Genomic DNA, 20,489 nt, shown 5'->3' on the forward strand with positions numbered 1-20,489 from the left:
GTGGGGGACTGGAAAGCTACCGTAATAAGAAGGCGTCTTTTTCTGATACATGGGTGAGAAGAAGATGCAACTATATATTTCAGTTGGCAATACGGAAGTTGACAGATGGTTGACATTTGGAGGTTAATCTTCGATTTTTCGTAAACTGAGTCAAACACGTGTTGTTGGGTGCTTTATAGTGATAGTACTCCTGTATTTTGTAAATAATTGTTACTAATAATTCGTTAATAATGAAAACTGCCACCACAGTACAGTCGACAGAAGTACGAAGTAAGACAAAAATGTAAGTTTAAACCATCTTCCCTAATTACAAAATTTAGAAGAAGGATACTGTAGCTAATAATAATAATATAATAAGTGTTCTGTTTTTTTAAACATTTAATATACAAAGGCTGAACCAGTACAAGGGACCACACACATCCCAACATTATCATTATCAATTTGATTTATTTATACACAAAAATAATTAAAATAGGCAGCCCCAAGTTACATTGGTTTGTTCAATTGGTAGGAACGACATAAATTAGAGCAATGCAATTATAAGAACTAGGAAATTAACTTGAATATCTGCAGAACTAATCCTGATATTGGTTTGTTTATAATGGTTTAATTAAAAAATAATCATAACACATAAAATAACGCCATTATGCAACCAATTATCTCTAAAACTGTTATCAAAAAAATTATGATATGAACTAATCTTGTTTTTCTATTTTATTTTAATTACATAATACGAATTGACGAAAGTCCTATTGCACAAACACGTGCCAGATTTAGTGATTTTCTACAGGGTGTTTCATGACAACTGGTCAATAAAATTATTACACAATAAGTAGGTTTCGTCGGAAATGAAAACAATTTTGGTTTTTTGATAGGACTGCAGATAAACGTATTTTTTCAAAATATATAAAAATCCAAAAGTTTGAAGAATTAGTTGTGCTGCGTAGTATACAAGAAAAAATGTGTTTCAGAACATCGTCCGAAGATTCCAAGCAAAAAACCCTTCGGGGTAAACCCAAGTCGGGCCGTTTTTGGAAAAACGAAAAGAAAAAATTCTCGTCAATCATAAAAACCAAAGGCATTAGAAACTCGTTTGAGAAAAAGCAGGCCCTAAGAAAAGAACTGCAAAGGGTGAAAGAAGCGAGTAGAGCCGTCATAGCGGCAAAGGAGGAAGAAAAAGAACAAAAAAAGCAAAGACGGAGAGACAACCTGAAACGACAAGAAGAAAACAGGAAGAAATCTGAAATTGTACAAGTCATTACAAACACAACTAAAATTAAGAAAATGAAGAAGAAACAACTCAGGCATATTGAAAAAAGAGATACTGTTAATATGTAAGTTTATTAAATACTACATTCGAAAAACTCCATATTCTGTTTTTTCTGGTTCGGCGTTTAATGCAGCCGCCAGGCTTAAACCTAGAACTTTCCTGGTGTCTTTGGGGTCAATCACGCCGTCGTCCCACATTCTGAGAAAAATAAATTTATTTTTGGTTAAATTTTAGTAGTTTGTTTACCGTGCGCTAGCAAAATACGGCGATCCTTCTCTTTCAAATTGTTCTATGATTGGTGCTTCAAAGTCGTCTATTTGTTTCTGCGTCCATTGCTTTCCTTTACTGATCACCTGAGAAAGAACACCTGCGGCTTGGCGTCCACCCATCACAGAAATACGAGCGTTGGGCCACATATAGAGGAATCGGGGTGAATATGATCGTCCACACATCCCTTTATACATAAAACGAATTATTATTATTTTTTTTGAACGAGTCGTCTTACCATAGTTGCCAGCCCCATAAGAGCCCCCAATTATCAACGTAAACTTTGGAACTTTAGCACAAGCAACAGCAGTGACTAGCTTCGCCCCATGTTTAGCAATACCTCCCATTTCCGCATCCTTTCCCACCATGAAACCTAAATCGCATTAAATCGTGAAACATTTAACAACTCTGAACAAACCTGTAATATTTTGTAAAAATATAATCGGGATATTTCTCTGGGTGCACAGTTGCACAAAATGCGCCCCTTTCATCGCACTCTCCGAAAACAAGACTCCATTGTTCCCCACAATCCCCACTTTTTTCCCATACAATTTCGCAAAACCACAAACTAGAGTGTCTCCATATTTCTTTTTAAATTCGTCTAATCTAGACCCGTCAAAAATCCTAGCTATGACTTCTCTAATTTCAAAAGGTTTCTGTAAATCCGGGTCTATAATCCCGTACAAGTCTTCACCACTGTATAGTGGCGGCTCGAATTCAGTATCAAAGTTCTCAACGTGTCTGCGATTGAGATTCTTCACGATTTGTCGAGTGATGTAGAGCGCATGCTCATCGTTGAGAGCAAAGTGATCAGTGACACCCGAACTGGAACAGTGTAGTTCAGCACCCCCTAATTCCTCCTCTGATATTTCTTCTCCAGTGGCCATTTTCACCAACGGTGGGCCACCTAAAAATATGGTGCCTTGGTGCTTGACTATTATGGATTCGTCTGCCATTGCAGGAACGTAGGCGCCCCCTGCAGTACAAGAACCTAAGACGACTGCAATTTGGGCAATTCCTGCGGCGGACATGTTAGCTTGGTTGTAAAATTCACGCCCGAAATGGAGTTTATCAGGGAAGACATCTGCTTGATGTGGCAAGTTTGCGCCGCCACTGTCCACAAGATAAATACACGGCAGTTTATTCTCTTGAGCTATTTCTTGAGCTCGCAGATGTTTTTTAACAGTCATGGGATAATAAGTCCCGCCTTTAACAGTAGCATCATTTGCTATCACCATACATTCGCGCCTAAAGGTTTATTTTTAAATTATTAGTCTACGTTTGGTTGATACTTATACCCATGTATTTTACCAATTCCTGTTATAACTCCAGCTGCGTTTATACCACCTCCATACATGTCATAAGCTGCTAAAGCTGACAATTCCAAAAATGCGGTACTTTTGTCCAGAAGCAAGTTAATTCTGTCGCGAACTAAAAGTTTTCCTTTTGATGTGTGTCTTTGTATTGCTTTGTCACCCCCGCCTTTCAGAATTTCGTCAGTTCTGTGGCGAAGAGTCGAAACTAGGTTTTTCATGTGGACCTCATTGTTCTGAAACAAATTCAAATTTGGCGGGTGTAAGTCAGGTTAGGTCATGCGGCAGGTTGAGTAACATGAGAAAATAAAATAATTACAATGAACTGTTGAGATTTAAAGTCGATTTTGGTTTTAATAACATTGCCAGTGTCTGTGTGGAGAAATTTTACGAACGATTGGTTATACAATATCCTTGATTTAGAAAACATGTTCACTGTCACTGTTCACCTAAACGTATACCAATGGAAGAAAAATACACATGTAATAGTGCGTTATCAGTGTGGAGATTATTGTAATCTTTGACCTTTTTTGAATAAATAATATGGCCATTGGTAAAATAAGTTCTAGGGGATTTTGCTGTTTCTGGTTACATTTTTGGAACGTCCGATTTATTTTTATTTTAACATGTATTGCGTTTCTTAGTTGAGTTTAATGAACAGAAACAAATTTACAGGTGTATTTATATCGATTCGCAGTAATTTTTGCCGCATTTTTTATTTTATTATTAATAAAACTGCGTCAAAATTCGAACGCACGGTTGGCGCGACTGCTGATAACAGCGCCACTTACGTTGACAGCCAGCGGCCATTTTCCGAATTTCTTCCTCACGAGATATTTTCCGAAAATTGTTTGCCTTTACTAACGAAAATGTTGAACCGAAGCGCTTTATTCGCCAGGAATGTAGTCACCAATTTCGTGAGGAACCACCACGGAGGCAACCCCGGGGAGGTAAGAGTCGCCACCGAGGTTACATAACTGTCAAATTTTGGGGTTGGGATTCAACAATTTTTCCGATTTTCCTTAGATTGTGTGCTAATTTTGCGGTGTTATTGTGTGCAGAACTTACCTTTTGACATCAACAATAGGTTTAAATTGACGGCCATGTTCATTGCGTTCTTTGGATCCGGATTTGGGGCGCCCTTCCTCATCTTGAGACACCAACTTCTCAAGAAGTAAACTGTATTAAGTGAGTACTGGTTTAACTTGTTGTGGTTACACTGAGTTTTGTGTTCTAGGTGTATAGTCAGATTAGTAAGAATTTTTTAATTCGTATGTAAGTACTAAAACTTCATTCATTCAATAAATGTTACTGTAAGTAATCGCATTTTGATTTTTTTGGTGTTCCTGTGACGCAAGTTGAGGGGTTTTGAACAAGTGTACACATTTCACGAAAAGTAGTCTCTGAGGGCTTATAACTCTTGTGGTTACATTTTTTTTAATTTGTTTGTTTTCAGTTGATCAGACTAATGATTAACTATTTGTCGGAAGCTATTTTTAAATTAAGTTGTTTTGTTGACAGTTTAAGACACATCTTAATTGAGAAAAGCCATTATCTCCTAATGATATATGTGTTGAAAATTAATTGCCGTTCCACTCTGGCCTACAATTATTTTCCCTGACATCATTGACGCAAATGGCTCTTCAGTTATGTAACTAACACAAGCGTGGAATTAATTATGTGGCAGCAAATTCTGTATACATTTCCTTCAAAGCACAATAGGTGTGACTATAAACACATTATTGAAGCATAATGTGTTGTTATTCATGTCACTCTGACCAAAAGTTGCTGCATGTTTGTAAATTATGGTGACGATTTATGCAACCACGTACGCAAAATTCGGTATTTCTATTTTTAAATAATTTCTGTTGCCCCTCTACACACACTTAAGCAATTTAGTACAATTGGAGGCATAATTTCATTAATACACACAGTGCTTGTCTATCTGTACGCAATGGCAAGTCAAACCCAAGGAATCCAACAACTGCTCACCGCGGAAAAAAGGGCGGCAGAAAAAGTCGCTGAAGCCAGAAAAAGTAAGTTATATTTATATTTAAAGTTTTGTTTTAAATTTAGAAATGCTGAAGCGGGATTGTGCCGTAATAATTAGTCAGTGGTGCGTAAGTTGACAAGTGTTTTGCGTCTGTTTTTAAATATTTTGACGATTTCAACGATTTTGTGTGCGTAATTTTTATAGGGAAGGCGCGCAGAATTAAGCAGGCGAGAGAGGAAGCCCAAGCGGAAATTGAAAATTACAGACGGGAACGAGAGAGGCAATTTAGAGAATACGAGGCCAAGTACATGGGGTCTCGTGAAGACGTTGCCGCTAAAATTGACAAAAACACCGAGCAGATGCTGATTGACGTGGAGGACGACGTTAAAGCTAACAAGGAAAAGGTTGATTTTGGCACGATAGAGTTATATTGTTCTAAGAATAACTAACGCAAAGTCTTGTTTAGGTTTTGGCTGACTTGCTGTATTTGGTTCTCAACGTGAAGCCCGAAGTCCATCCGAATTACAAGATCATGAGAGTCTTCGGAAAAATATAACCGTTTGACTTTGTTTTCACATTGAATTTGTTGCACAATATTGTTTGACACTGCTCTTTTCTTATCGCATATTATTATGATTAATAAAAATACATAATCCGATTTAAATTGGCCGCCACTGTGTTGATTTATGTGTTGCTTAGTAACGAGCAGGTGGACCAACTTTGGGAGTAGACGTCACTGAGCGGTCTAATCCGTAGTGTCAAAGTCCAATGAGCAAACCTATTTTCGTGTGAAACTACATTTTTATACAACTTTTACCGTTTAAGAAAAATGGCCCGTGTTTTGGTAGGCGTAAAACGAGTAATTGACTACGCTGTCAAGGTAAATTCATTTAATTTGGTTCTCGTTATCAATTCTGAAATATCCAGATTCGCGTAAAACCCGACAAGTCCGGGGTTGTCACTGATGGGGTGAAGCACTCAATGAACCCCTTCGACGAAATCGCAATCGAAGAAGCCGTCCGTCTCAAGGAAAAGAAATTAGCTTCGGAGATTATCGCAGTGTCATGTGGTCCAACTCAGTCGCAAGAAGTTATCAGAACAGCGCTCGCCATGGGGGCTGACAAAGGTATTCACGTGGAGGTGTCTGGTAAAGACTATGAGACTCTTCAACCAATTCACGTGTCAAAAATTTTGGCCAAAATCGCTCAAAATGAGAAAGTTGATATGGTTATCGTGGGTAAGCAAGCAATTGATGATGATTCCAATCAAACGGCGCAAATGACGGCTGCAGTTTTGGACTGGCCGCAGGCGACATTTGCTTCCAAAGTATTTATGATTGTTGATTTTGGGAATTTGGGTTGATGTGGTGTTTGCAGGTTGAGAAAGGCGATAAAGAGATTACGGTCACCAGGGAGGTAGATGGAGGTCTAGAGACTATTAAATGTAAACTTCCGGTGGTTATAAGTGCCGATTTGCGTTTAAATGAACCCCGTTATGCCACCCTACCCAATATTATGGTATTTTTTAATTTGTTTGACATTATAATGATAATAAGTATTATTATTTTAGAAAGCAAAGAAGAAACCTATTGCAAAAGTCACCCCCAAGGATCTAGGGGTGGACGTTTCTCCTAGAATCACTGTTGTAAGTGTTGAAGATCCCCCAGTTCGTGAACCTGGGGTTATTTTACCGGATGTGGATGCTTTGGTTGCTAAGTTGAAAGAAGGTGGTCATGTTTAAGTACAAATCTTGCATAGGCACAAGTGTATATTTTTATAAATTTACAAGGTACTTTTTACAGAAAAATACATATACCCAATTACAATAATCGATCATAATCAAATACTAGATTAGAGGTGTGGGTAAGTTGATGCAAGGATGGCTTCATTTCCCACTCACCACTTTTTGTTTTATTAACATCTATAATAGCGCAGTAAGGAATGGATTTTATAATATTTTTCATGTTCCATATATTCCTAGGTTTTTGTCCAAGTAGCTGCCGCGTACAAGCTTCCAAAGTAGTGGCGTGTCCCACAAACAATATATTACCTTCTGGATGCGTCCTTAATAAGTCTAAAGTTAGTGAAAAGCTTCGAGAATAATATGCATCACACGTTTCTTCCTCGCTGGGTATTTTGTAAGATCCATATGGTTTATAGTTTAGATCTATATTATAGCCATATTCTACCATCTCTTCAGGCGTCAGCCAGATAGGTAACGCGTTGGTATGAAAAGCCCACCACTCAAACAGTCCAGGTTCCACCTTAATTTTAATTTCGTTGTTTTTGTTACAACCTTTGAGAAACGCATCACACGTTTGAATACAACGTAGTGAAGGTGAACAGTAAACGTCAGAAACTTCAAGATGCTCTTTTACGAACGCTTCACCAGTGAGTTGTGCTTGAAAAATGCCCATTTTGGTTAACGGGGAGTCTTTTATGTAAGCACTAGGCCCTTGGGAACGTTTAGGTACACTGTCAGGCATATTTAGATTTGTCGGGCAATAGTTGCCGTTTTTGTCGAAACATTGAGATATCCAGTCGCCAAAGGCGTAGTCTAGGCGTTCACCATGACGCATTATATAAAGGGGGCCCTAGAAAAACGATTGTGGTAATAATAATACTTAAATCTTAAGATTTTTCATACCATATTCTGATTTTGTTATAGAGGTGATACTGATAATATTCGTGCGCTTTTTGTACTTAGAAACAACTACCAAAATGAATTACATTACAACTAGGAGTGCAAGGTTACATAGCACGAAAATAGATAAAACAACAGTCTTATCGCTGCGCATTTAATCAAGGATTTAAAGTAATAGTTGTGTGAATAATTCCACTTTATTTGATATTCCCCACATTTGTGATAAAACTAAATGAGAGTTTTAAATTTTGGTGGATTTATTATTGGTTTTAGAACTGTGAAGTCATTAATTATTACAACAGCCGATTGTAATCAAAAACTGCATTAGATGTGTGACTGAACTGCAAAAAAGGTGACCCATTCTTCTCCCATTTATCTCCAGTCTGACGAACTTCCATGAAACCGCAGTAAGGAATTGCGGTCACATCATCTTTTGCTTCATCCAGTGGCTTTGATTTTTTGCCTGTTATTTCCCACGAACACACCGCTAAAGCACCTGCATGGGCCACAAACAACACATTACAATTAGCATGTGCATTTACTGCCTCTGTACTAACCACCAAACATCTAGAACAGTACTCGGCAAAGGTTTCTTTTTTGGCGCCTAATTCATCTATAGATACAATAGGTTTGTACTCCAGGTCCATATTATAACCCTCCGCTGCCAGCTCTTTCGGCGTTAACCAATCAGGCAAACAGTCGCCAAACAACACCCACCATTCATAGAGTCCTGGTTCCACCCTTAATTTAATTTCGCTGTTTTTTCCACACCCTTTGAGAAAAGCATCACACGTTTGAATGCAACGTAGTGATGGTGAGCAATAAACGTGAGAAACGTCGAGTTGCGCTTTTTTGAACGCTTCTCCGGTGATTTGTGCTTGAAAAATGCCGGTTTTTGTTAAAGGGGGGTCGTGTGCGTAAACATGATGTCCTTGGGGACGTTTAGGTACAGTGTCAGGCATGTTTAGATTTGTCGGCAAATAATCGCCGCATCTGTCGAAACATTGGGCCATCCAGTCACCGAAAACGTAGTCTAAGCGTTCACCATGACGCATTAAATAGAACTTGCGTGCTTCTCGACCCTAAAAATTGTGGTGAAAATCTAAGATTTCTTAAGTGTTGGTTAACTTACTTCCATCTTATGAGGTTCCTAACGTGGTAATGTTAATGCACTTTTTCGTATGTAGAAACGTAGATTAAAGTTAAAAATACAAGGTTACAAAGCTTGCAAACAAACAAAAAAAAATTCTTATCACCTTGTGTTTAATGAACTATTTAAACTAATGATATAATTGTGTGGTAGAAATTGCGACACTCGTGTTGATAATAATCGCACTAGACAATATGAAGACCCCCTTGTTATAATAAAACTACATCACAATTTTCGGTTTTGGTTTTGGAGTTGGATGTCCTGTAATTGCGATAGTGAAATCTTAATTATTAAAACAGCCGACTGTAATCAAAAACTGCGTTAGATGTGTGGCTGAGACGCAGAAATGGTCGCCCTTTCTTCCACTTATCACCACACTGACTAACTTCTATAAAACCGCAATAAGGAACTTCCACTTCAACATCTAGTGTTTCCTGTGTTAATTCAGTTTTTTTTCCTGTTAGCTCCCACGAACACACTGCTACAGTACATCCATGTGCCACAAATAACACATTACCTTGCGAATGTGCATTCATTGCCTCTGTACTAACGACTAAACTTCTAGAACAATACTCAGCATAGGTTTCCTTTTTACCACCTAATGCATCTATAGATATAATAGGTTGGTATTCTAAGTCGATATTATAACCCCAGGTTGTCAGTTCTTCTGGCGTTAACCATTTAGGTAAATTGTCACCAAAAAACGCCCACCATACATAAAGTCCTGGTTCTATTTTAATTTTAAGGTCGTTTTTGCCACAACCTTCCAAAAACGCATGACAAGTTTGAATACAGCGTAGTGATGGTGAACAATACACGTGAGAAACGTTGATTTGCGCTTTTTTGAAAGCTTCACTAGTGAGCTGAGCTTGAAAAATGCCGATTTTTGTTAAAGGGGAGTCCTTCAAGTAAGCATTATATCCTCCAGAACGTTTAGGTACAGTTTCGGGCATATTTAGATCCATTTGAAAATAATTGCCGTTTTTATCGAAACAATGGGATGTCCAGTCACCAAAAGCGTTATCTGCGCGTTCACCATAACGCATTATATAAAGCTTACGTGTTTCTTGACCCTAGAAAAATTATTGTGGTAATAAGTGCGGATAGAATAATTCCAAAATTTCTCAAGTAAACCCATTATCTATTTTTTTTAACGTGTTGGTTAACTTACTTCCATCTTGTAATATCCCTTTGGACGTGCTAAATTGAATGGCCTTTTTCATAAGTACAACAAGCTTTTAATGTTAAAAGTGCAAGGTTAAAAACGTTAAAATATATAGATATCGATGACATTTTTATTATGTCTATATTTCGTATTTAATGAACCACTTACGTAAACAAAAAATATAAAGGTGTCCCAATAACCAAGCTAATTATTATGACAGCCGATTATAATCAAAAGTTGCATTAGCTGTGTGGCTGAGCTGCAAAAATGTCGCCCATTCTTGTCCCACTTATCTCCATCTGACGAACTACTATAACACCGCAATACGGAACTGCTAACACGTTACTTGTTATACTACCTCTGTACTAACCACCAAGCATTTAGAACTGTACTCGGCAAAGGTTTATTTTCTGCCGCCTAATTCATCTATAGATACTACTGTATTGTATCTATAGACATGGACCTGGATTACAAACCTATTGGTTTTTACTCCAAGTCCATGTTACAACCCTCCGCTTACAGCTCTTTCGGCGTTAACCAATCAGGTAAACGGTCACCAAACAACACCCACCATTCATAGAGTCCTGGTTCCACCCTGATTTTAATTTCGCTCTTTTTGCTACACCCTTTGAGAAAAGCATCACACGTTTGAATGCAACGTAGTGATGGTGAGCAATAAACGTGAGAAACGTCGAGTTGCGCTTTTTTGAACGCTTCTCCGGTTAGTTGTGCTTGAAAAATGCCGGTTTTTGTTAAAGGGGGGTCGTGGATATGAACATGATGTCCTTGGGGACGTTTAGGTACAGTGTCAGGCATGTTTAGATTTGTCGGGAAATAATCGCCGTGTTTGTCGAAACATTGGGACATCCAGTCACCGAAAACGTAGTCTAAGCGTTCACCATGACGCATTAAATAGAACTTGCGTGTTTCTCGACCCTAAAAATTGCGGTGAAAATGTAAGATTTTTTAAATGTTGGTTAACTTACTTCCATCTAGTGATGTTCCAAACGTGGTAATGTTAATGCACTTTTTCGTATGTAGAAACGTAGATTAAAGTTAAAAATACAAGGTTACAAAGCCTGCAAACAAACAAAAAAAAAATTCTTATCACCTTGTGTTTAATGAACTATTTAAACTAATGATATAATTGTGTGGTAGAAATTGCAACACTCGTGTTGATAATAATCGCACTAGACAATATGAAGACCCCCTTGTTATAATAAAACTACATCACAATTTTCGGTTTAGGTTTTGGAGTTGGATATCCTGTAATTGCGAATAGTGAAATCTTAATTATTAAAACAGTCGACTGTAATCAAAAACTGGGTTAGATGTGTGGCTGAGACGCAGAAATGGTCGCCCTTTCTTCCACTTATCACCACACTGACTAACTTCTATAAAACCGCAATAAGGAACTTCCACTGCAACATCTAGTGTTTCCTGTGTTAATTCAGTTTTTTTTCCTGTTAGCTCCCACGAACACACTGCTACAGTACATCCATGTGCCACAAATAACACATTACCTTGCGAATGTGCATTCATTGCCTCTGTACTAACGACTAAACTTCTAGAACAATACTCAGCATAGGTTTCCTTTTTACCAACTAATGCATCTATAGATATAATAGGTTGGTATTCTAAGTCGATATTATAACCCCAGGTTGTCAGTTCTTCTGGCGTTAACCATTCAGGTAAACTGTCACCAAAAAACGCCCACCATACATAAAGTCCTGGTTCTATTTTAATTTTAAGGTCGTTTTTGCCACAACCTTCCAAAAACGCATGACAAGTTTGAATACAGCGTAGTGATGGTGAACAATACACGTGAGAAACGTTGATTTGCGCTTTTTTGAAAGCTTCAGTAGTGAGCTGAGCTTGAAAAATGCCGATTTTTGTTAAAGGGGAGTCCTTCAAGTAAGCATTATATCCTCCAGAACGTTTAGGCACAGTTTCGGGCATATTTAGATCCATTTGAAAATAATTGCCGTTTTTATCGAAACAATGGGATGTCCAGTCACCAAAAGCGTTATCTGCGCGTTCACCATGACGCATTATATAAAGCTTACGTGTTTCTTGACCCTAGAAAAATTATTATGGTAATAAGTGCGGATAGAATAATTCCAAAATTTCTCAAGTAAACCCATTATCTATTTTTTTTAACGTGTTGGTTAACTTACTTCCATCTTGTAATATCCCTTTGGACGTGCTAAATTGAATGGCCTTTTTCATAAGTACAACAAGCTTTTAATGTTAAAAGTGCAAGGTTAAAAACGTTAAAATATATAGATATCGATGACATTTTTATTATGTCTATATTTCGTATTTAATGAACCACTTACGTAAACAAAAAATATAAAGGTGTCCCAATAACCAAGCTAATTATTATGACAGCCGATTATAATCAAAAGTTGCATTAGCTGTGTGGCTGAGCTGCAAAAATGTCGCCCATTCTTCTCCCACTTATCTCCATCTGACGAACTACTATAAAACCGCAATACGGAACTGCTAACACGTTACTTGTTATACTACCTCTGTACTAACCACCAAGCATCTAGAACTGTACTCGACGAAGGTTTATTTTCTGCCGCCTAATTCATCTATAGATACTATTGTATTGTATCTATAGACATGGACCTGGAGTACAAACCTATTGGTTTTTACTCCAAGTCCATGTTACAACCCTCCGCTGACAGCTCTTTCGGCGTTAACCAATCAGGTAAACGGTCACCAAACAACACCCACCATTCATAGAGTCCCGGTTCCCCCTTATTTTAATTTCGCTGTTTTTGCTACACCCTTTGAGAAAAGCATCACACGTTTGAATGCAACGTAGTGATGGTGAGCAATAAACGTGAGAAACGTCAAGGTGCGCTTTTTTGAACGCTTCTCCGGTTAGTTGTGCTTGAAAAATGCCGGTTTTTGTTAAAGGGGGGTCGTGGACGTAAACATGATGTCCTTGAGGACGTTTAGGCACAGTGTCAGGCATATTTAGATTTGTCGGCAAATAATCGCCGTGTCTGTTGAAACATTGGGACATCCAGTCACCGAAAACGTAGTCTAAGCGTTCACCATGACGCATTAAATAGAACTTACGTGTTTGTTGACCCTAAAAATGGTGGTGAAAATTATTTAAATCTAAGATTTTTTAAATGTTGGTTAACTTACTTCCATCTTGTGATGTTCCAAACGTGGTAATGTTAATGCACTTTTTCGTTTGTAGAAACATAGATTAAAGTTAAAAATACAAGGTTACAAAGCGTGCAAATAAACAAAAATAAAAATTCTTATCACTTTGTATTTAATGAACTATTTAAACTAATGATATATTGTGTGGTAGAAATTGCGACACACGTGTTGATAATAATCGTACTAGACCCCTAGTTATAATAAAACAACATCACCATTTTCGGTTTTGGTTTTGGAGTTGGATGTCCTGTAATTCCGATAGTGAGATCTTAATAATTAAAACAGTCGACTGTAATCAAAAACTGCGTTAGATGTGTGGCTGAGATGTAGAAAGGGTCGCCCTTTCTTCCATTTATCTCCACACTGACTAACTTCTATAAAACCGCAATAAGGAACTCCCACTGCAACATCTACTGTTTCCTGTGTTAACTCAGTTTTTTTTCCTGTTAGTTCCCACGAACAGGCTGCTACAGTACATCCATGTGCCACAAATAACACATTACCGTGCGAATGTGCATTCATTGCCTCTGTACTAACGACTAAACTTCTAGAACAATACTCAGCATAGGTTTCCTTTTTACCACCTAATGCATCTATAGATATAATAGGTTGGTATTCTAAGTCGATATTATAACCCCAGGTTGTCAGTTCTTCTGGCGTTAACGATTCAGGTAAACTGTCGCCAAAAAACGCCCACCATTCATAAAGTCCTGGTTCCACTTTAATTTTAATGTCGTTTTTGCCACAACCTTCCAGAAACGCATGACAAGTTTGAATACAGCGTAGTGATGGTGAACAATACACGTGAGAAACGTTGATTTGCTCTTTTTTGAAAGCTTCACTAGTGAGCTGAGCTAGAAAAATGCCGATTTTTGTTAAAGGGGAGTCCTTCAAGTAAGTATTATATCCTCCAGAACGTTTAGGTACAGTTTCGGGCATATTTAGATCCGTTTGAAAATAATTGCCGTTTTTATCAAAACAGTGGGATGTCCAGTCACCAAAAGCGTTATCTGCGCGTTCACCATGACGCATTATATAAAGCTTACGTGTTTCTTGACCCTAGAAAAATTATTGTGGTAATAAGTGCGGATAGAATAATTTCAAAATTTGTCAAGTAAACCATTATCTATTTTTTTTAACGTATTGGTTAACTTACTTCCATCTTGTAATATCGCTTTGGACGTTCCAAATTGAATGACCGTTTTCATAAGTACTACAAGCTTTTAATGTTAAAAGTGCAAGGTTATAAATCCTTAAAATATATAGATATAGATAGTACCTTTATTATGTCGATATTTCGTAGTTAATGAACTACCTACTTAAACAAATAAAATAAAGGTGTCCCACAATAACCAAGTTAATTATTATGACAGCCGATTATAATCAAAAGTTGCATTAGCTGTGTGGCTGAGCTGCAAAAAAATCGCCCATTCTTCTCCCACTTATCTCCAATCTGACGAACTTCTATAAAACCGCAATACGGAGTTGCTAATATGTCACTTGTTGTATCCTCCGGTATTCGTGATTTTTCTCCGGTTAGTTGCCACGTTCACACCTCTAAAGTGGCTCCGTGTGCCATAAACCACATATTATAATTCCTTTGTACTAACTTTAAAACTTCTAGAATAGTACTCGGTATAGGTTTCTTTCTTGCTGCCTAATTCCTCCACAGATGTAATAGGTTTGTACTCCAAGTCAATATTATAACCCCACGGTGGTGTTAACCAACCAGAGGTAAACGCTCGCCAAACAACGCCCACCATTCATAAAGTCCAGGTTCAACTTTAATTTTAATTTCGTTGTTTTTTCTACAGCTTTTGAGAAATGCATTACATGTTTGAATGCAGCGTAACAAGGGTGAAGAGTAGACGTGAGACACGTCGAGTTGCGCTTTTTTAAATGCTTCTCTAGTGATTGGTGCTTGAAAAATGCCGATTTTTGTTAAGGGGGTGTCTTCCGCATAAGCAGAATAGCCTTGCCAACGCTTGGTAAAGTTGTCGGGCATATTTAGATCTGGCTGACAATAACTGACGTTTTTGTCGAAACATTGAGACATCCAGCGAGATCTACGCTTTCACCATGACGCATTATAAGGAACTTGCGTGGTTCTAGACCCTAGAAAAAATTATTGTGCTAATAATAATAAATTCAAAACTCATCCACTGTACTGAAAACTATTTAAACCGAAGGATTATTTTTTAATGTATTGATTAACTTAGTACGTCCATTTTATGATATCGTGTTAGACGTGTCACTGTATTTTTTTGTAAGAGCTGCACATAGATTAAAGTCAGAAATGGACGATTACAAAGCAGTTAAAAAAATGACATTCTAATCATTAGAAACTTAAACTAATAATATCTAGTCCGGTAGAAATCATAGTATTGTGGGTATTGTTGGTGATTTAAAAGCGACGGTACGGTTTTGAGTTTTTATCTTGTTCTTTACTGTTCGAGGGTGTCAGGGAGAAGAAGGAAGGGTGTTTAAAATGGTACACAGGTAAGCTCGGATTTGAAGAGGTGGAAGTAGGTAAAGAAGGGTTTAGAAAGTTCCAGAAGCGAAAAGAGAAAGTATGAAGAAGTGTAGGGCAGGTAGACGAAGGATAGGAAATATTTACATTTATACAAATATTACAAATGCCCTCAGGTAGAACACCTGATTTTGTGGGAACGGTTGTTCCTACAGTATCTATGCTGATAATAATAATGTTGGGACAATGAACTCCTAATTATTACAACAGCCGGTTGTAATCAAAAACTGCATTAGATGTGTGACTGAACTGCAAAAAAGGTGACCCATTCTTCTCCCAGTTATCTCCCGTCTGACGAACTTCCATGAAGCCACAGTAAGGAATTGCGCTCACATCGTCTTTTGCTTCTTCCATTGGCTTTGATTTTTCGCCTGTTATTTCCCACGAACACACCGCTAAAGTACCTCCATGGGCCACAAACAACACATTACCAATTGCATGTGCATTCACTGCCTCTGTACTAACCACCAAACATCTAGAACAGTACTCGGCAAAGGTTTCTTTTCTGCTGCCTAATTCGTCTATGGTTATAATAGGTTTGTACTCCAGGTCGATATTAAAACCCTCCTCTGCCAGCTCTTTCGGCGTTAACCAATCTGGCAAACGGTCACCAAACACCACCCACCATTCATAGAGTCCTGGTTCCACCCTGATTTTAATTTCGCTCTTTTTGCTACACCCTTTGAGAAAAGCATCACACGTTTGAATGCAACGTAGTGATGGTGAGCAATAAACGTGAGAAACGTCGAGTTGCGCTTTTTTGAACGCTTCTCCGGTTAGTTGTGCTTGAAAAATGCCGGTTTTTGTTAAAGGGGGGTCGTGGAGGTAAACATGATGTCCTTGGGGACGTTTAGGTATAGTGTCAGGCATGTTTAGATTTGTCGGGAAATAATCGCCGTATTTGTTGAAACATTGGGACATCCAGTCACCGAAAACGTAGTCTAAGCGTTCACCATGACGCATTAAATAGAACTTGCGTGTTTCTCGACCCTAAAAATTGTGGTGAAAATCTAAGATTTTTTAAATGTTGGTTAACTTACTTCCATCTTGTGATGTTCCAAACGTGGTAATGTGAATGCACTTTTTCGTTTGTAGAAACATAGATTAAAGTTAAAAATACAAGGTTACAAAGCGTGCAAATAAACAAAAATAAAAATTCTTATCACTTTGTATTTAATGAACTATTTAAACTAATGATATATTGTGTGGTAGAAATTGCGACACACGTGTTGATAATAATCGTACTAGACAATATGAAGACCCCCGTGTTATAATAAAACTACATCACCATTTTCGGTTTTGGTTTTGGAGTTGGATGTCCTGTAATTGCGATAGTGAAATCTTAATTATTAAAACAGTCGACTGTAATCAAAAACTGCGTTAGATGTGTGGCTGAGACGCAGAAATGGTCGCCCTTTCTTCCACTTATCACCACACTGACAAACTTCTATAAAACCGCAATAAGGAACTCCCACTGCAACATCTAGTGTTTCCTGTGTTACTTCAGTTTTTTTTCCTGTTAGCTCCCACGAACACACTGCTACAGTACATCCATGTGCCACAAATAACACATTACCGTGCGAATGTGCATTCATTGCCTCTGTACTAACCACTAAACTTCTAGAACAATACTCAGCATGGGTTTCCTTTTTACCACCTAATGCATCTATAGATATAATAGGTTGGTATTCTAAGTCGATATTATAACCGCAGGTTGTCAGTTCTTCTGGCGTTAACGATTCAGGTAAACTGTCGCCAAAAAACGCCCACCATTCATAAAGTCCTGGTTCCACTTTAATTTTAATGTCGTTTTTGCCACAACCTTCCAGAAACGCGACAAGTTTGAATACAGCGTAGTGATGGTGAACAATACACGTGAGAGACGTTGATTTGAGCTTTTTTGAAAGCTTCACTAGTGAGCTGAGCTTGAAAAATGCCGATTTTTGTTAAAGGGGAGTCCTTCAAGTAAGTATTATATCCTCCAGAACGTTTAGGTACAGTTTCGGGCATATTTAGATCCATTTGAAAATAATTGCCGTTTTTATCGAAACAGTGGGATGTCCAGTCACCAAAAGCGTTATCTGCGCGTTCACCATGACGCATTATATAAAGCTTGCGTGTTTCTTGACCCTAGAAAAATTATTGTGGTAATAAGTGCGGATAGAATAATTCCAAAATTTGTCAAGTAAACCCATTTTCTATTTTTTTTAACGTTGGTTAACTTACTTCCATCTTGTAATATCGCTTTGGACGTTCCAAATTGAATGACCTTTTTCATAAGTACTACAAGCTTTTAATGTTAAAAGTGCAAGGTTATAAATCGTTAAAATATGTAGATATAGATAACACTTTTATTATGTCGATATTTCGTATTTAATGAACTACCTTGTGATAACTCAAACTTCCCGCCTTTAAATTGACCTTGAAAATGTTTGAAAGGCCCGCGAAAAATGTAAAAATTCAAAGTTTGGCCTTGGCTGTGATCGTCTAAGAAATAGGAACCTACGTTGTGTGTGTTTTTTTTTTTGTTTTTGAAAAATGGCAGGAAGACGTTTCATACAAGTGAGCATATACTGCATGTGAGTTGAGAGCGGAAGAAATAATAGACAAAAATTAGGGAGGGACCGAAATGGCATCCTTCCTTAGGAGGAAAAGAAACGAAGAGCGAAAGTGATTCCGCGTGCTCTTTGGGTGGTTCCGCAGGGCCAAGGCGTCATCGGTCTTCATTCCCCAAAACCCTCTAGGGTTTTATTCACCGAAATATTACATTTCAAACACCTTGAGATATATGAAAGAAAACACTCGCGAATTGACATACACATATGAAAAACGAACAAACGGAAAATTCTATACATCTGTTTGGAATCAGTGCAGATATTTGAATATCACAAATTTAATAAAAACAAAGAAAAGTCTGAATTAAGTAACTGGATGCAAATACACAAGTTATTACTGGCGTGTGGCGGCTGATTTTTAAAGTTACGGCAGTTAACAGGAGCACAACAAAAGTACCCTTGGGGCATTGTAGTACAAGCGGAGTTTGGGGATACCGGTCTGGAGCTGTTCTCCCCTCACTCTATCTATCACAAAGCCTACCGCACACGCATATCTCCATTACGAACGTGCCCTGCGGAACTAGGCCATTACGGTCGCCAGACCCGCAAGTTGATCTCGACTATTGGTCCAAGTCGAGAGCACTACAAACCGGCGGCCGCCCCTGAATCTATCCAAACCTGTGAGCTTGTACAGGTGACACGATAAATCTCGCCAGCTCGAACTTCGCTTCTGCCACGTTTTCTGTGTCATTTAACCTCAATTCCATTTTTAAATATTCAATCTCTTATAACTTTGATATTAACAACAACTGAAAAAGTGTTAAAGTTTCAACGAGCAATAAACAACATTTAAATTCGCCGTATAATCTTGTGAAATTTTGAACAACAAATAATTTATATGATAGAAACATTCATGAACAAAATACATATTTACAAAACAAAACTTAGCAAGGATTTATGAAACAAGAGATCTGGTGTGAAATGAACTTGTACAAATAGAAATATTATGTAAAGTTAAAACAGTAGAACATGAAATTTACGTTCAATTAAAATTATACAACAAATAATAATTACTGAAGTTAAAACTGTGAGATTGAGAAATATTGTATGAGGTGAAAATTTGCCAAGGTAACCAAATTTACGTGAGATTAATAATTGCCACACATTATCAACGATTCAAACAAAAAGTTTACATTATGTCAAATTATATCATGATCTAAGTGATTGGTTACTTCACAAAAAACAATTTACTTTGAGAGTTTAAAATACCAATTTTAATACTAATTTCATTTCAGTTCAGTAAAGATCCATTTCACTCAGATTGGATAAAATCAATCACTGAAAAGGACACAGGGTGGGTGGGCGGGGCTAATTATGTTTTTCTCTCGAGTGGGAATGGGAATGAAAATTAATAATTACGAGCATCTAGGATGTGACAAAAGTAAGCCGAAAATCACTTCTGAATATTGAAATCTAGAAGAAAATGTATTCAACTAATTTTTGAAAATAGTTGAAAAATGGTCGAAAATGTTAAAAGCGCCAAAATCAGTCTTATCTTACCAAATACTAGCCCCGCCCACCCACCCTCTATTTTCTTGTAGGATATGTCATTTGCCAGAAGCTGTCTTATCTTAGCAAATATTAGCCCCACCCGCCTACCCCTTCTTCTCATTCTAACGACTAATTTTATTTCTGTTCAGTATAAGGTCATTCCACTCAGTCAGAGCGGATAAAACCAATCACCGAAAAGGAGGCCGGGTGGGTGGGCGGGGCTAATTATGTTCTTCTGTCGAGCGAGAGCGGAAACTAATAGAATTTAGGATGTGAAAAAAGTAAAAAAGCGCTAATCGTAATCTTTTTTTAGTCGAATAGGTCAAAAATATCATAATCAGTCTTATCTTATCAAATACTAGCCCCGCCCACCCATTCTCTATTTTCTTGTAGGATATGTCATTTGCCAAAATCTGTCTTATCTTGGCAAATATTAGCCCCTCCCAACCACCCCCTCTTCTCATCCTAACGACTAATTTTATTTCTGTTAAGTAGAAGATCATTCCACCCACTCAGAGCGGATAAAACCAATCACCGAAATGGAGGCCGGGTGGGTGGGCGGGGCTAATTATCTTTTTCTGTCGAGTGAGAGTGGAAACTAATAGAATCTAGGACGTGAAAAAAGTAAAAAAAATGCTAATTGTAACTTTTTTTCTCGAGTATGTCAAAAGTGCCAAAATCAGTTTTATGTCATCAAATATTAGCCCCGCCCACCCACCCTCTGTTTTTTTGGAAGATATGTGATTTGCCAAAATCAACCTTATCTTAGTAAGTACTAGCCCCCCACTCCTCTTCTAATTCTAAGGACTAATTTTACTTCTGTTAAATATAAAAACTTTATTTGATTCAAATCGGATGAAATCATT

General features: G+C 37.7%; 11 protein-coding genes across 19 annotated transcripts; 4 read left to right on the forward strand and 7 right to left on the reverse strand.

Moving 5' to 3' along the window:
- The first annotated feature begins 62 nt into the window (after window positions 1-62).
- LOC135124338 (coiled-coil domain-containing protein 86-like) lies at window positions 63-1,474 on the forward strand. 2 transcript variants are annotated; one of them, XM_064049330.1, is made up of 3 exons: window positions 63-283; window positions 972-1,334; window positions 1,404-1,474. In XM_064049330.1, the coding sequence occupies exons 1-3, from the start codon at window positions 231-233 to the stop codon at window positions 1,414-1,416; spliced, it is 429 nt and encodes a 142-aa protein (XP_063905400.1). In that variant the 5' UTR covers window positions 63-230; the 3' UTR covers window positions 1,417-1,474. The 2 variants fall into 2 exon arrangements, with proteins under 2 accessions (XP_063905400.1, XP_063905401.1); XM_064049331.1 differs by lacking the exon at window positions 1,404-1,474 and having other exon boundaries at window positions 972-1,369.
- On the reverse strand, window positions 1,323-3,405 carry LOC135124330 (probable methylcrotonoyl-CoA carboxylase beta chain, mitochondrial). Its single transcript, XM_064049311.1, has 6 exons — window positions 3,170-3,405; window positions 2,836-3,086; window positions 1,956-2,785; window positions 1,776-1,910; window positions 1,517-1,724; window positions 1,323-1,468 (listed from the first exon to the last, which is right to left on the reverse strand). The coding sequence occupies exons 1-6, from the start codon at window positions 3,278-3,280 to the stop codon at window positions 1,351-1,353; spliced, it is 1,653 nt and encodes a 550-aa protein (XP_063905381.1). The 5' UTR covers window positions 3,281-3,405; the 3' UTR covers window positions 1,323-1,350.
- A 216-nt stretch (window positions 3,406-3,621) lies between these two features.
- On the forward strand, window positions 3,622-4,171 carry LOC135124339 (cytochrome c oxidase subunit 7C, mitochondrial-like). Its single transcript, XM_064049332.1, has 3 exons — window positions 3,622-3,800; window positions 3,912-4,038; window positions 4,088-4,171. The coding sequence occupies exons 1-2, from the start codon at window positions 3,720-3,722 to the stop codon at window positions 4,026-4,028; spliced, it is 198 nt and encodes a 65-aa protein (XP_063905402.1). The 5' UTR covers window positions 3,622-3,719; the 3' UTR covers window positions 4,029-4,038; window positions 4,088-4,171.
- A 426-nt stretch (window positions 4,172-4,597) lies between these two features.
- On the forward strand, window positions 4,598-5,507 carry LOC135124340 (V-type proton ATPase subunit G-like). The gene is made up of 3 exons (XM_064049333.1): window positions 4,598-4,886; window positions 5,048-5,247; window positions 5,310-5,507. The coding sequence occupies exons 1-3, from the start codon at window positions 4,805-4,807 to the stop codon at window positions 5,397-5,399; spliced, it is 372 nt and encodes a 123-aa protein (XP_063905403.1). The 5' UTR covers window positions 4,598-4,804; the 3' UTR covers window positions 5,400-5,507.
- Window positions 5,508-5,575: 68 nt separating this feature from the next.
- Window positions 5,576-6,671, forward strand: LOC135124336 (electron transfer flavoprotein subunit beta). The gene is made up of 4 exons (XM_064049328.1): window positions 5,576-5,723; window positions 5,771-6,169; window positions 6,220-6,360; window positions 6,413-6,671. The coding sequence occupies exons 1-4, from the start codon at window positions 5,673-5,675 to the stop codon at window positions 6,581-6,583; spliced, it is 762 nt and encodes a 253-aa protein (XP_063905398.1). The 5' UTR covers window positions 5,576-5,672; the 3' UTR covers window positions 6,584-6,671.
- Window positions 6,598-12,504, reverse strand: LOC135124333 (ecdysteroid-phosphate phosphatase-like). 8 transcript variants are annotated; one of them, XM_064049320.1, is made up of 5 exons: window positions 10,788-10,877; window positions 10,278-10,737; window positions 8,619-10,236; window positions 7,490-8,568; window positions 6,598-7,436 (listed from the first exon to the last, which is right to left on the reverse strand). In XM_064049320.1, the coding sequence occupies exons 3-4, from the start codon at window positions 8,622-8,624 to the stop codon at window positions 7,780-7,782; spliced, it is 795 nt and encodes a 264-aa protein (XP_063905390.1). In that variant the 5' UTR covers window positions 8,625-10,236; window positions 10,278-10,737; window positions 10,788-10,877; the 3' UTR covers window positions 6,598-7,436; window positions 7,490-7,779. The 8 variants fall into 8 exon arrangements, with proteins under 8 accessions (XP_063905390.1, XP_063905392.1, XP_063905391.1 ...); XM_064049322.1 differs by having other exon boundaries at window positions 8,619-10,108; window positions 10,160-10,737; XM_064049321.1 differs by having other exon boundaries at window positions 8,619-10,111; window positions 10,160-10,737.
- Window positions 6,663-7,421, reverse strand: LOC135123894 (ecdysteroid-phosphate phosphatase-like). The gene has a single exon (XM_064048754.1). The coding sequence runs from the start codon at window positions 7,419-7,421 to the stop codon at window positions 6,663-6,665; it is 759 nt and encodes a 252-aa protein (XP_063904824.1).
- Window positions 10,044-10,793, reverse strand: LOC135123895 (ecdysteroid-phosphate phosphatase-like). The gene is made up of 4 exons (XM_064048756.1): window positions 10,788-10,793; window positions 10,322-10,737; window positions 10,241-10,250; window positions 10,044-10,166 (listed from the first exon to the last, which is right to left on the reverse strand). The coding sequence occupies exons 1-4, from the start codon at window positions 10,791-10,793 to the stop codon at window positions 10,044-10,046; spliced, it is 555 nt and encodes a 184-aa protein (XP_063904826.1).
- Window positions 12,505-13,263: 759 nt separating the features above from the next.
- Window positions 13,264-15,350, reverse strand: LOC135123896 (ecdysteroid-phosphate phosphatase-like). Its single transcript, XM_064048757.1, has 2 exons — window positions 14,598-15,350; window positions 13,264-14,046 (listed from the first exon to the last, which is right to left on the reverse strand). The coding sequence occupies exons 1-2, from the start codon at window positions 14,748-14,750 to the stop codon at window positions 13,264-13,266; spliced, it is 936 nt and encodes a 311-aa protein (XP_063904827.1). The 5' UTR covers window positions 14,751-15,350.
- A 54-nt stretch (window positions 15,351-15,404) lies between these two features.
- Window positions 15,405-16,660, reverse strand: LOC135124335 (ecdysteroid-phosphate phosphatase-like). The gene is made up of 2 exons (XM_064049326.1): window positions 16,558-16,660; window positions 15,405-16,507 (listed from the first exon to the last, which is right to left on the reverse strand). The coding sequence occupies exons 1-2, from the start codon at window positions 16,561-16,563 to the stop codon at window positions 15,719-15,721; spliced, it is 795 nt and encodes a 264-aa protein (XP_063905396.1). The 5' UTR covers window positions 16,564-16,660; the 3' UTR covers window positions 15,405-15,718.
- A 136-nt stretch (window positions 16,661-16,796) lies between these two features.
- LOC135123897 (ecdysteroid-phosphate phosphatase-like) lies at window positions 16,797-17,527 on the reverse strand. The gene is made up of 3 exons (XM_064048758.1): window positions 17,386-17,527; window positions 16,881-17,339; window positions 16,797-16,837 (listed from the first exon to the last, which is right to left on the reverse strand). The coding sequence occupies exons 1-3, from the start codon at window positions 17,525-17,527 to the stop codon at window positions 16,797-16,799; spliced, it is 642 nt and encodes a 213-aa protein (XP_063904828.1).
- Between the last annotated feature and the right edge of the window lie 2,962 nt (window positions 17,528-20,489).

This window comes from Zophobas morio, unplaced genomic scaffold (assembly GCF_036711695.1).
Source record: "Zophobas morio isolate AGI-343-1 ecotype UQ-CSIRO unplaced genomic scaffold, CSIRO_AGI_Zmor_V1 ptg000007l, whole genome shotgun sequence".
NCBI lineage: Eukaryota > Metazoa > Arthropoda > Insecta > Coleoptera > Tenebrionidae > Zophobas > Zophobas morio.

Excerpts from the sequence above, each read along its gene's own strand:
- LOC135124330 (XM_064049311.1), bottom strand. The coding sequence starts at position 3,280 with ATGTTTTCTAAATCAAGGATATTGTATAACCAATCGTTCGTAAAATTT. Across the intron at positions 2,786-2,835 it reads GGAATTGGTAAAATACATGG|GCGCGAATGTATGGTGATAG; the intron begins GTATAAGTATCA and ends ATAAACCTTTAG. Across the intron at positions 1,725-1,775 it reads TTATGGGGCTGGCAACTATG|GGATGTGTGGACGATCATAT; the intron begins GTAAGACGACTC and ends TTATGTATAAAG.
- LOC135124339 (XM_064049332.1), top strand. The coding sequence starts at position 3,720 with ATGTTGAACCGAAGCGCTTTATTCGCCAGGAATGTAGTCACCAATTTC. Across the intron at positions 3,801-3,911 it reads ACGGAGGCAACCCCGGGGAG|AACTTACCTTTTGACATCAA; the intron begins GTAAGAGTCGCC and ends TATTGTGTGCAG.
- LOC135123896 (XM_064048757.1), bottom strand. The coding sequence starts at position 14,750 with ATGGTGGGCGTTGTTTGGCGAGCGTTTACCTCTGGTTGGTTAACACCA. Across the intron at positions 14,047-14,597 it reads ACTATTCTAGAAGTTTTAAA|GGTCAAGAAACACGTAAGCT; the intron begins GTTAGTACAAAG and ends TAATTTTTCTAG.
- LOC135124338 (XM_064049330.1), top strand. The coding sequence starts at position 231 with ATGAAAACTGCCACCACAGTACAGTCGACAGAAGTACGAAGTAAGACA. Across the intron at positions 284-971 it reads GTACGAAGTAAGACAAAAAT|AACATCGTCCGAAGATTCCA; the intron begins GTAAGTTTAAAC and ends AATGTGTTTCAG.
- LOC135123897 (XM_064048758.1), bottom strand. The coding sequence starts at position 17,527 with ATGCCCGAAACTGTACCTAAACGTTCTGGAGGATATAATACTTACTTG. Across the intron at positions 17,340-17,385 it reads CAACGTCTCTCACGTGTATT|GTTGTGGCAAAAACGACATT; the intron begins GTTCACCATCAC and ends CGTTTCTGGAAG. Across the intron at positions 16,838-16,880 it reads TAACGCAGTTTTTGATTACA|GACATCCAACTCCAAAACCA; the intron begins GTCGACTGTTTT and ends TCGCAATTACAG.
- LOC135123894 (XM_064048754.1), bottom strand. The coding sequence starts at position 7,421 with ATGCGTCATGGTGAACGCCTAGACTACGCCTTTGGCGACTGGATATCT.
- LOC135124340 (XM_064049333.1), top strand. The coding sequence starts at position 4,805 with ATGGCAAGTCAAACCCAAGGAATCCAACAACTGCTCACCGCGGAAAAA. Across the intron at positions 4,887-5,047 it reads AGTCGCTGAAGCCAGAAAAA|GGAAGGCGCGCAGAATTAAG; the intron begins GTAAGTTATATT and ends TAATTTTTATAG. Across the intron at positions 5,248-5,309 it reads TTAAAGCTAACAAGGAAAAG|GTTTTGGCTGACTTGCTGTA; the intron begins GTTGATTTTGGC and ends AGTCTTGTTTAG.
- LOC135124336 (XM_064049328.1), top strand. The coding sequence starts at position 5,673 with ATGGCCCGTGTTTTGGTAGGCGTAAAACGAGTAATTGACTACGCTGTC. Across the intron at positions 6,170-6,219 it reads AGGCGACATTTGCTTCCAAA|GTTGAGAAAGGCGATAAAGA; the intron begins GTATTTATGATT and ends TGGTGTTTGCAG. Across the intron at positions 6,361-6,412 it reads CCACCCTACCCAATATTATG|AAAGCAAAGAAGAAACCTAT; the intron begins GTATTTTTTAAT and ends TTATTATTTTAG.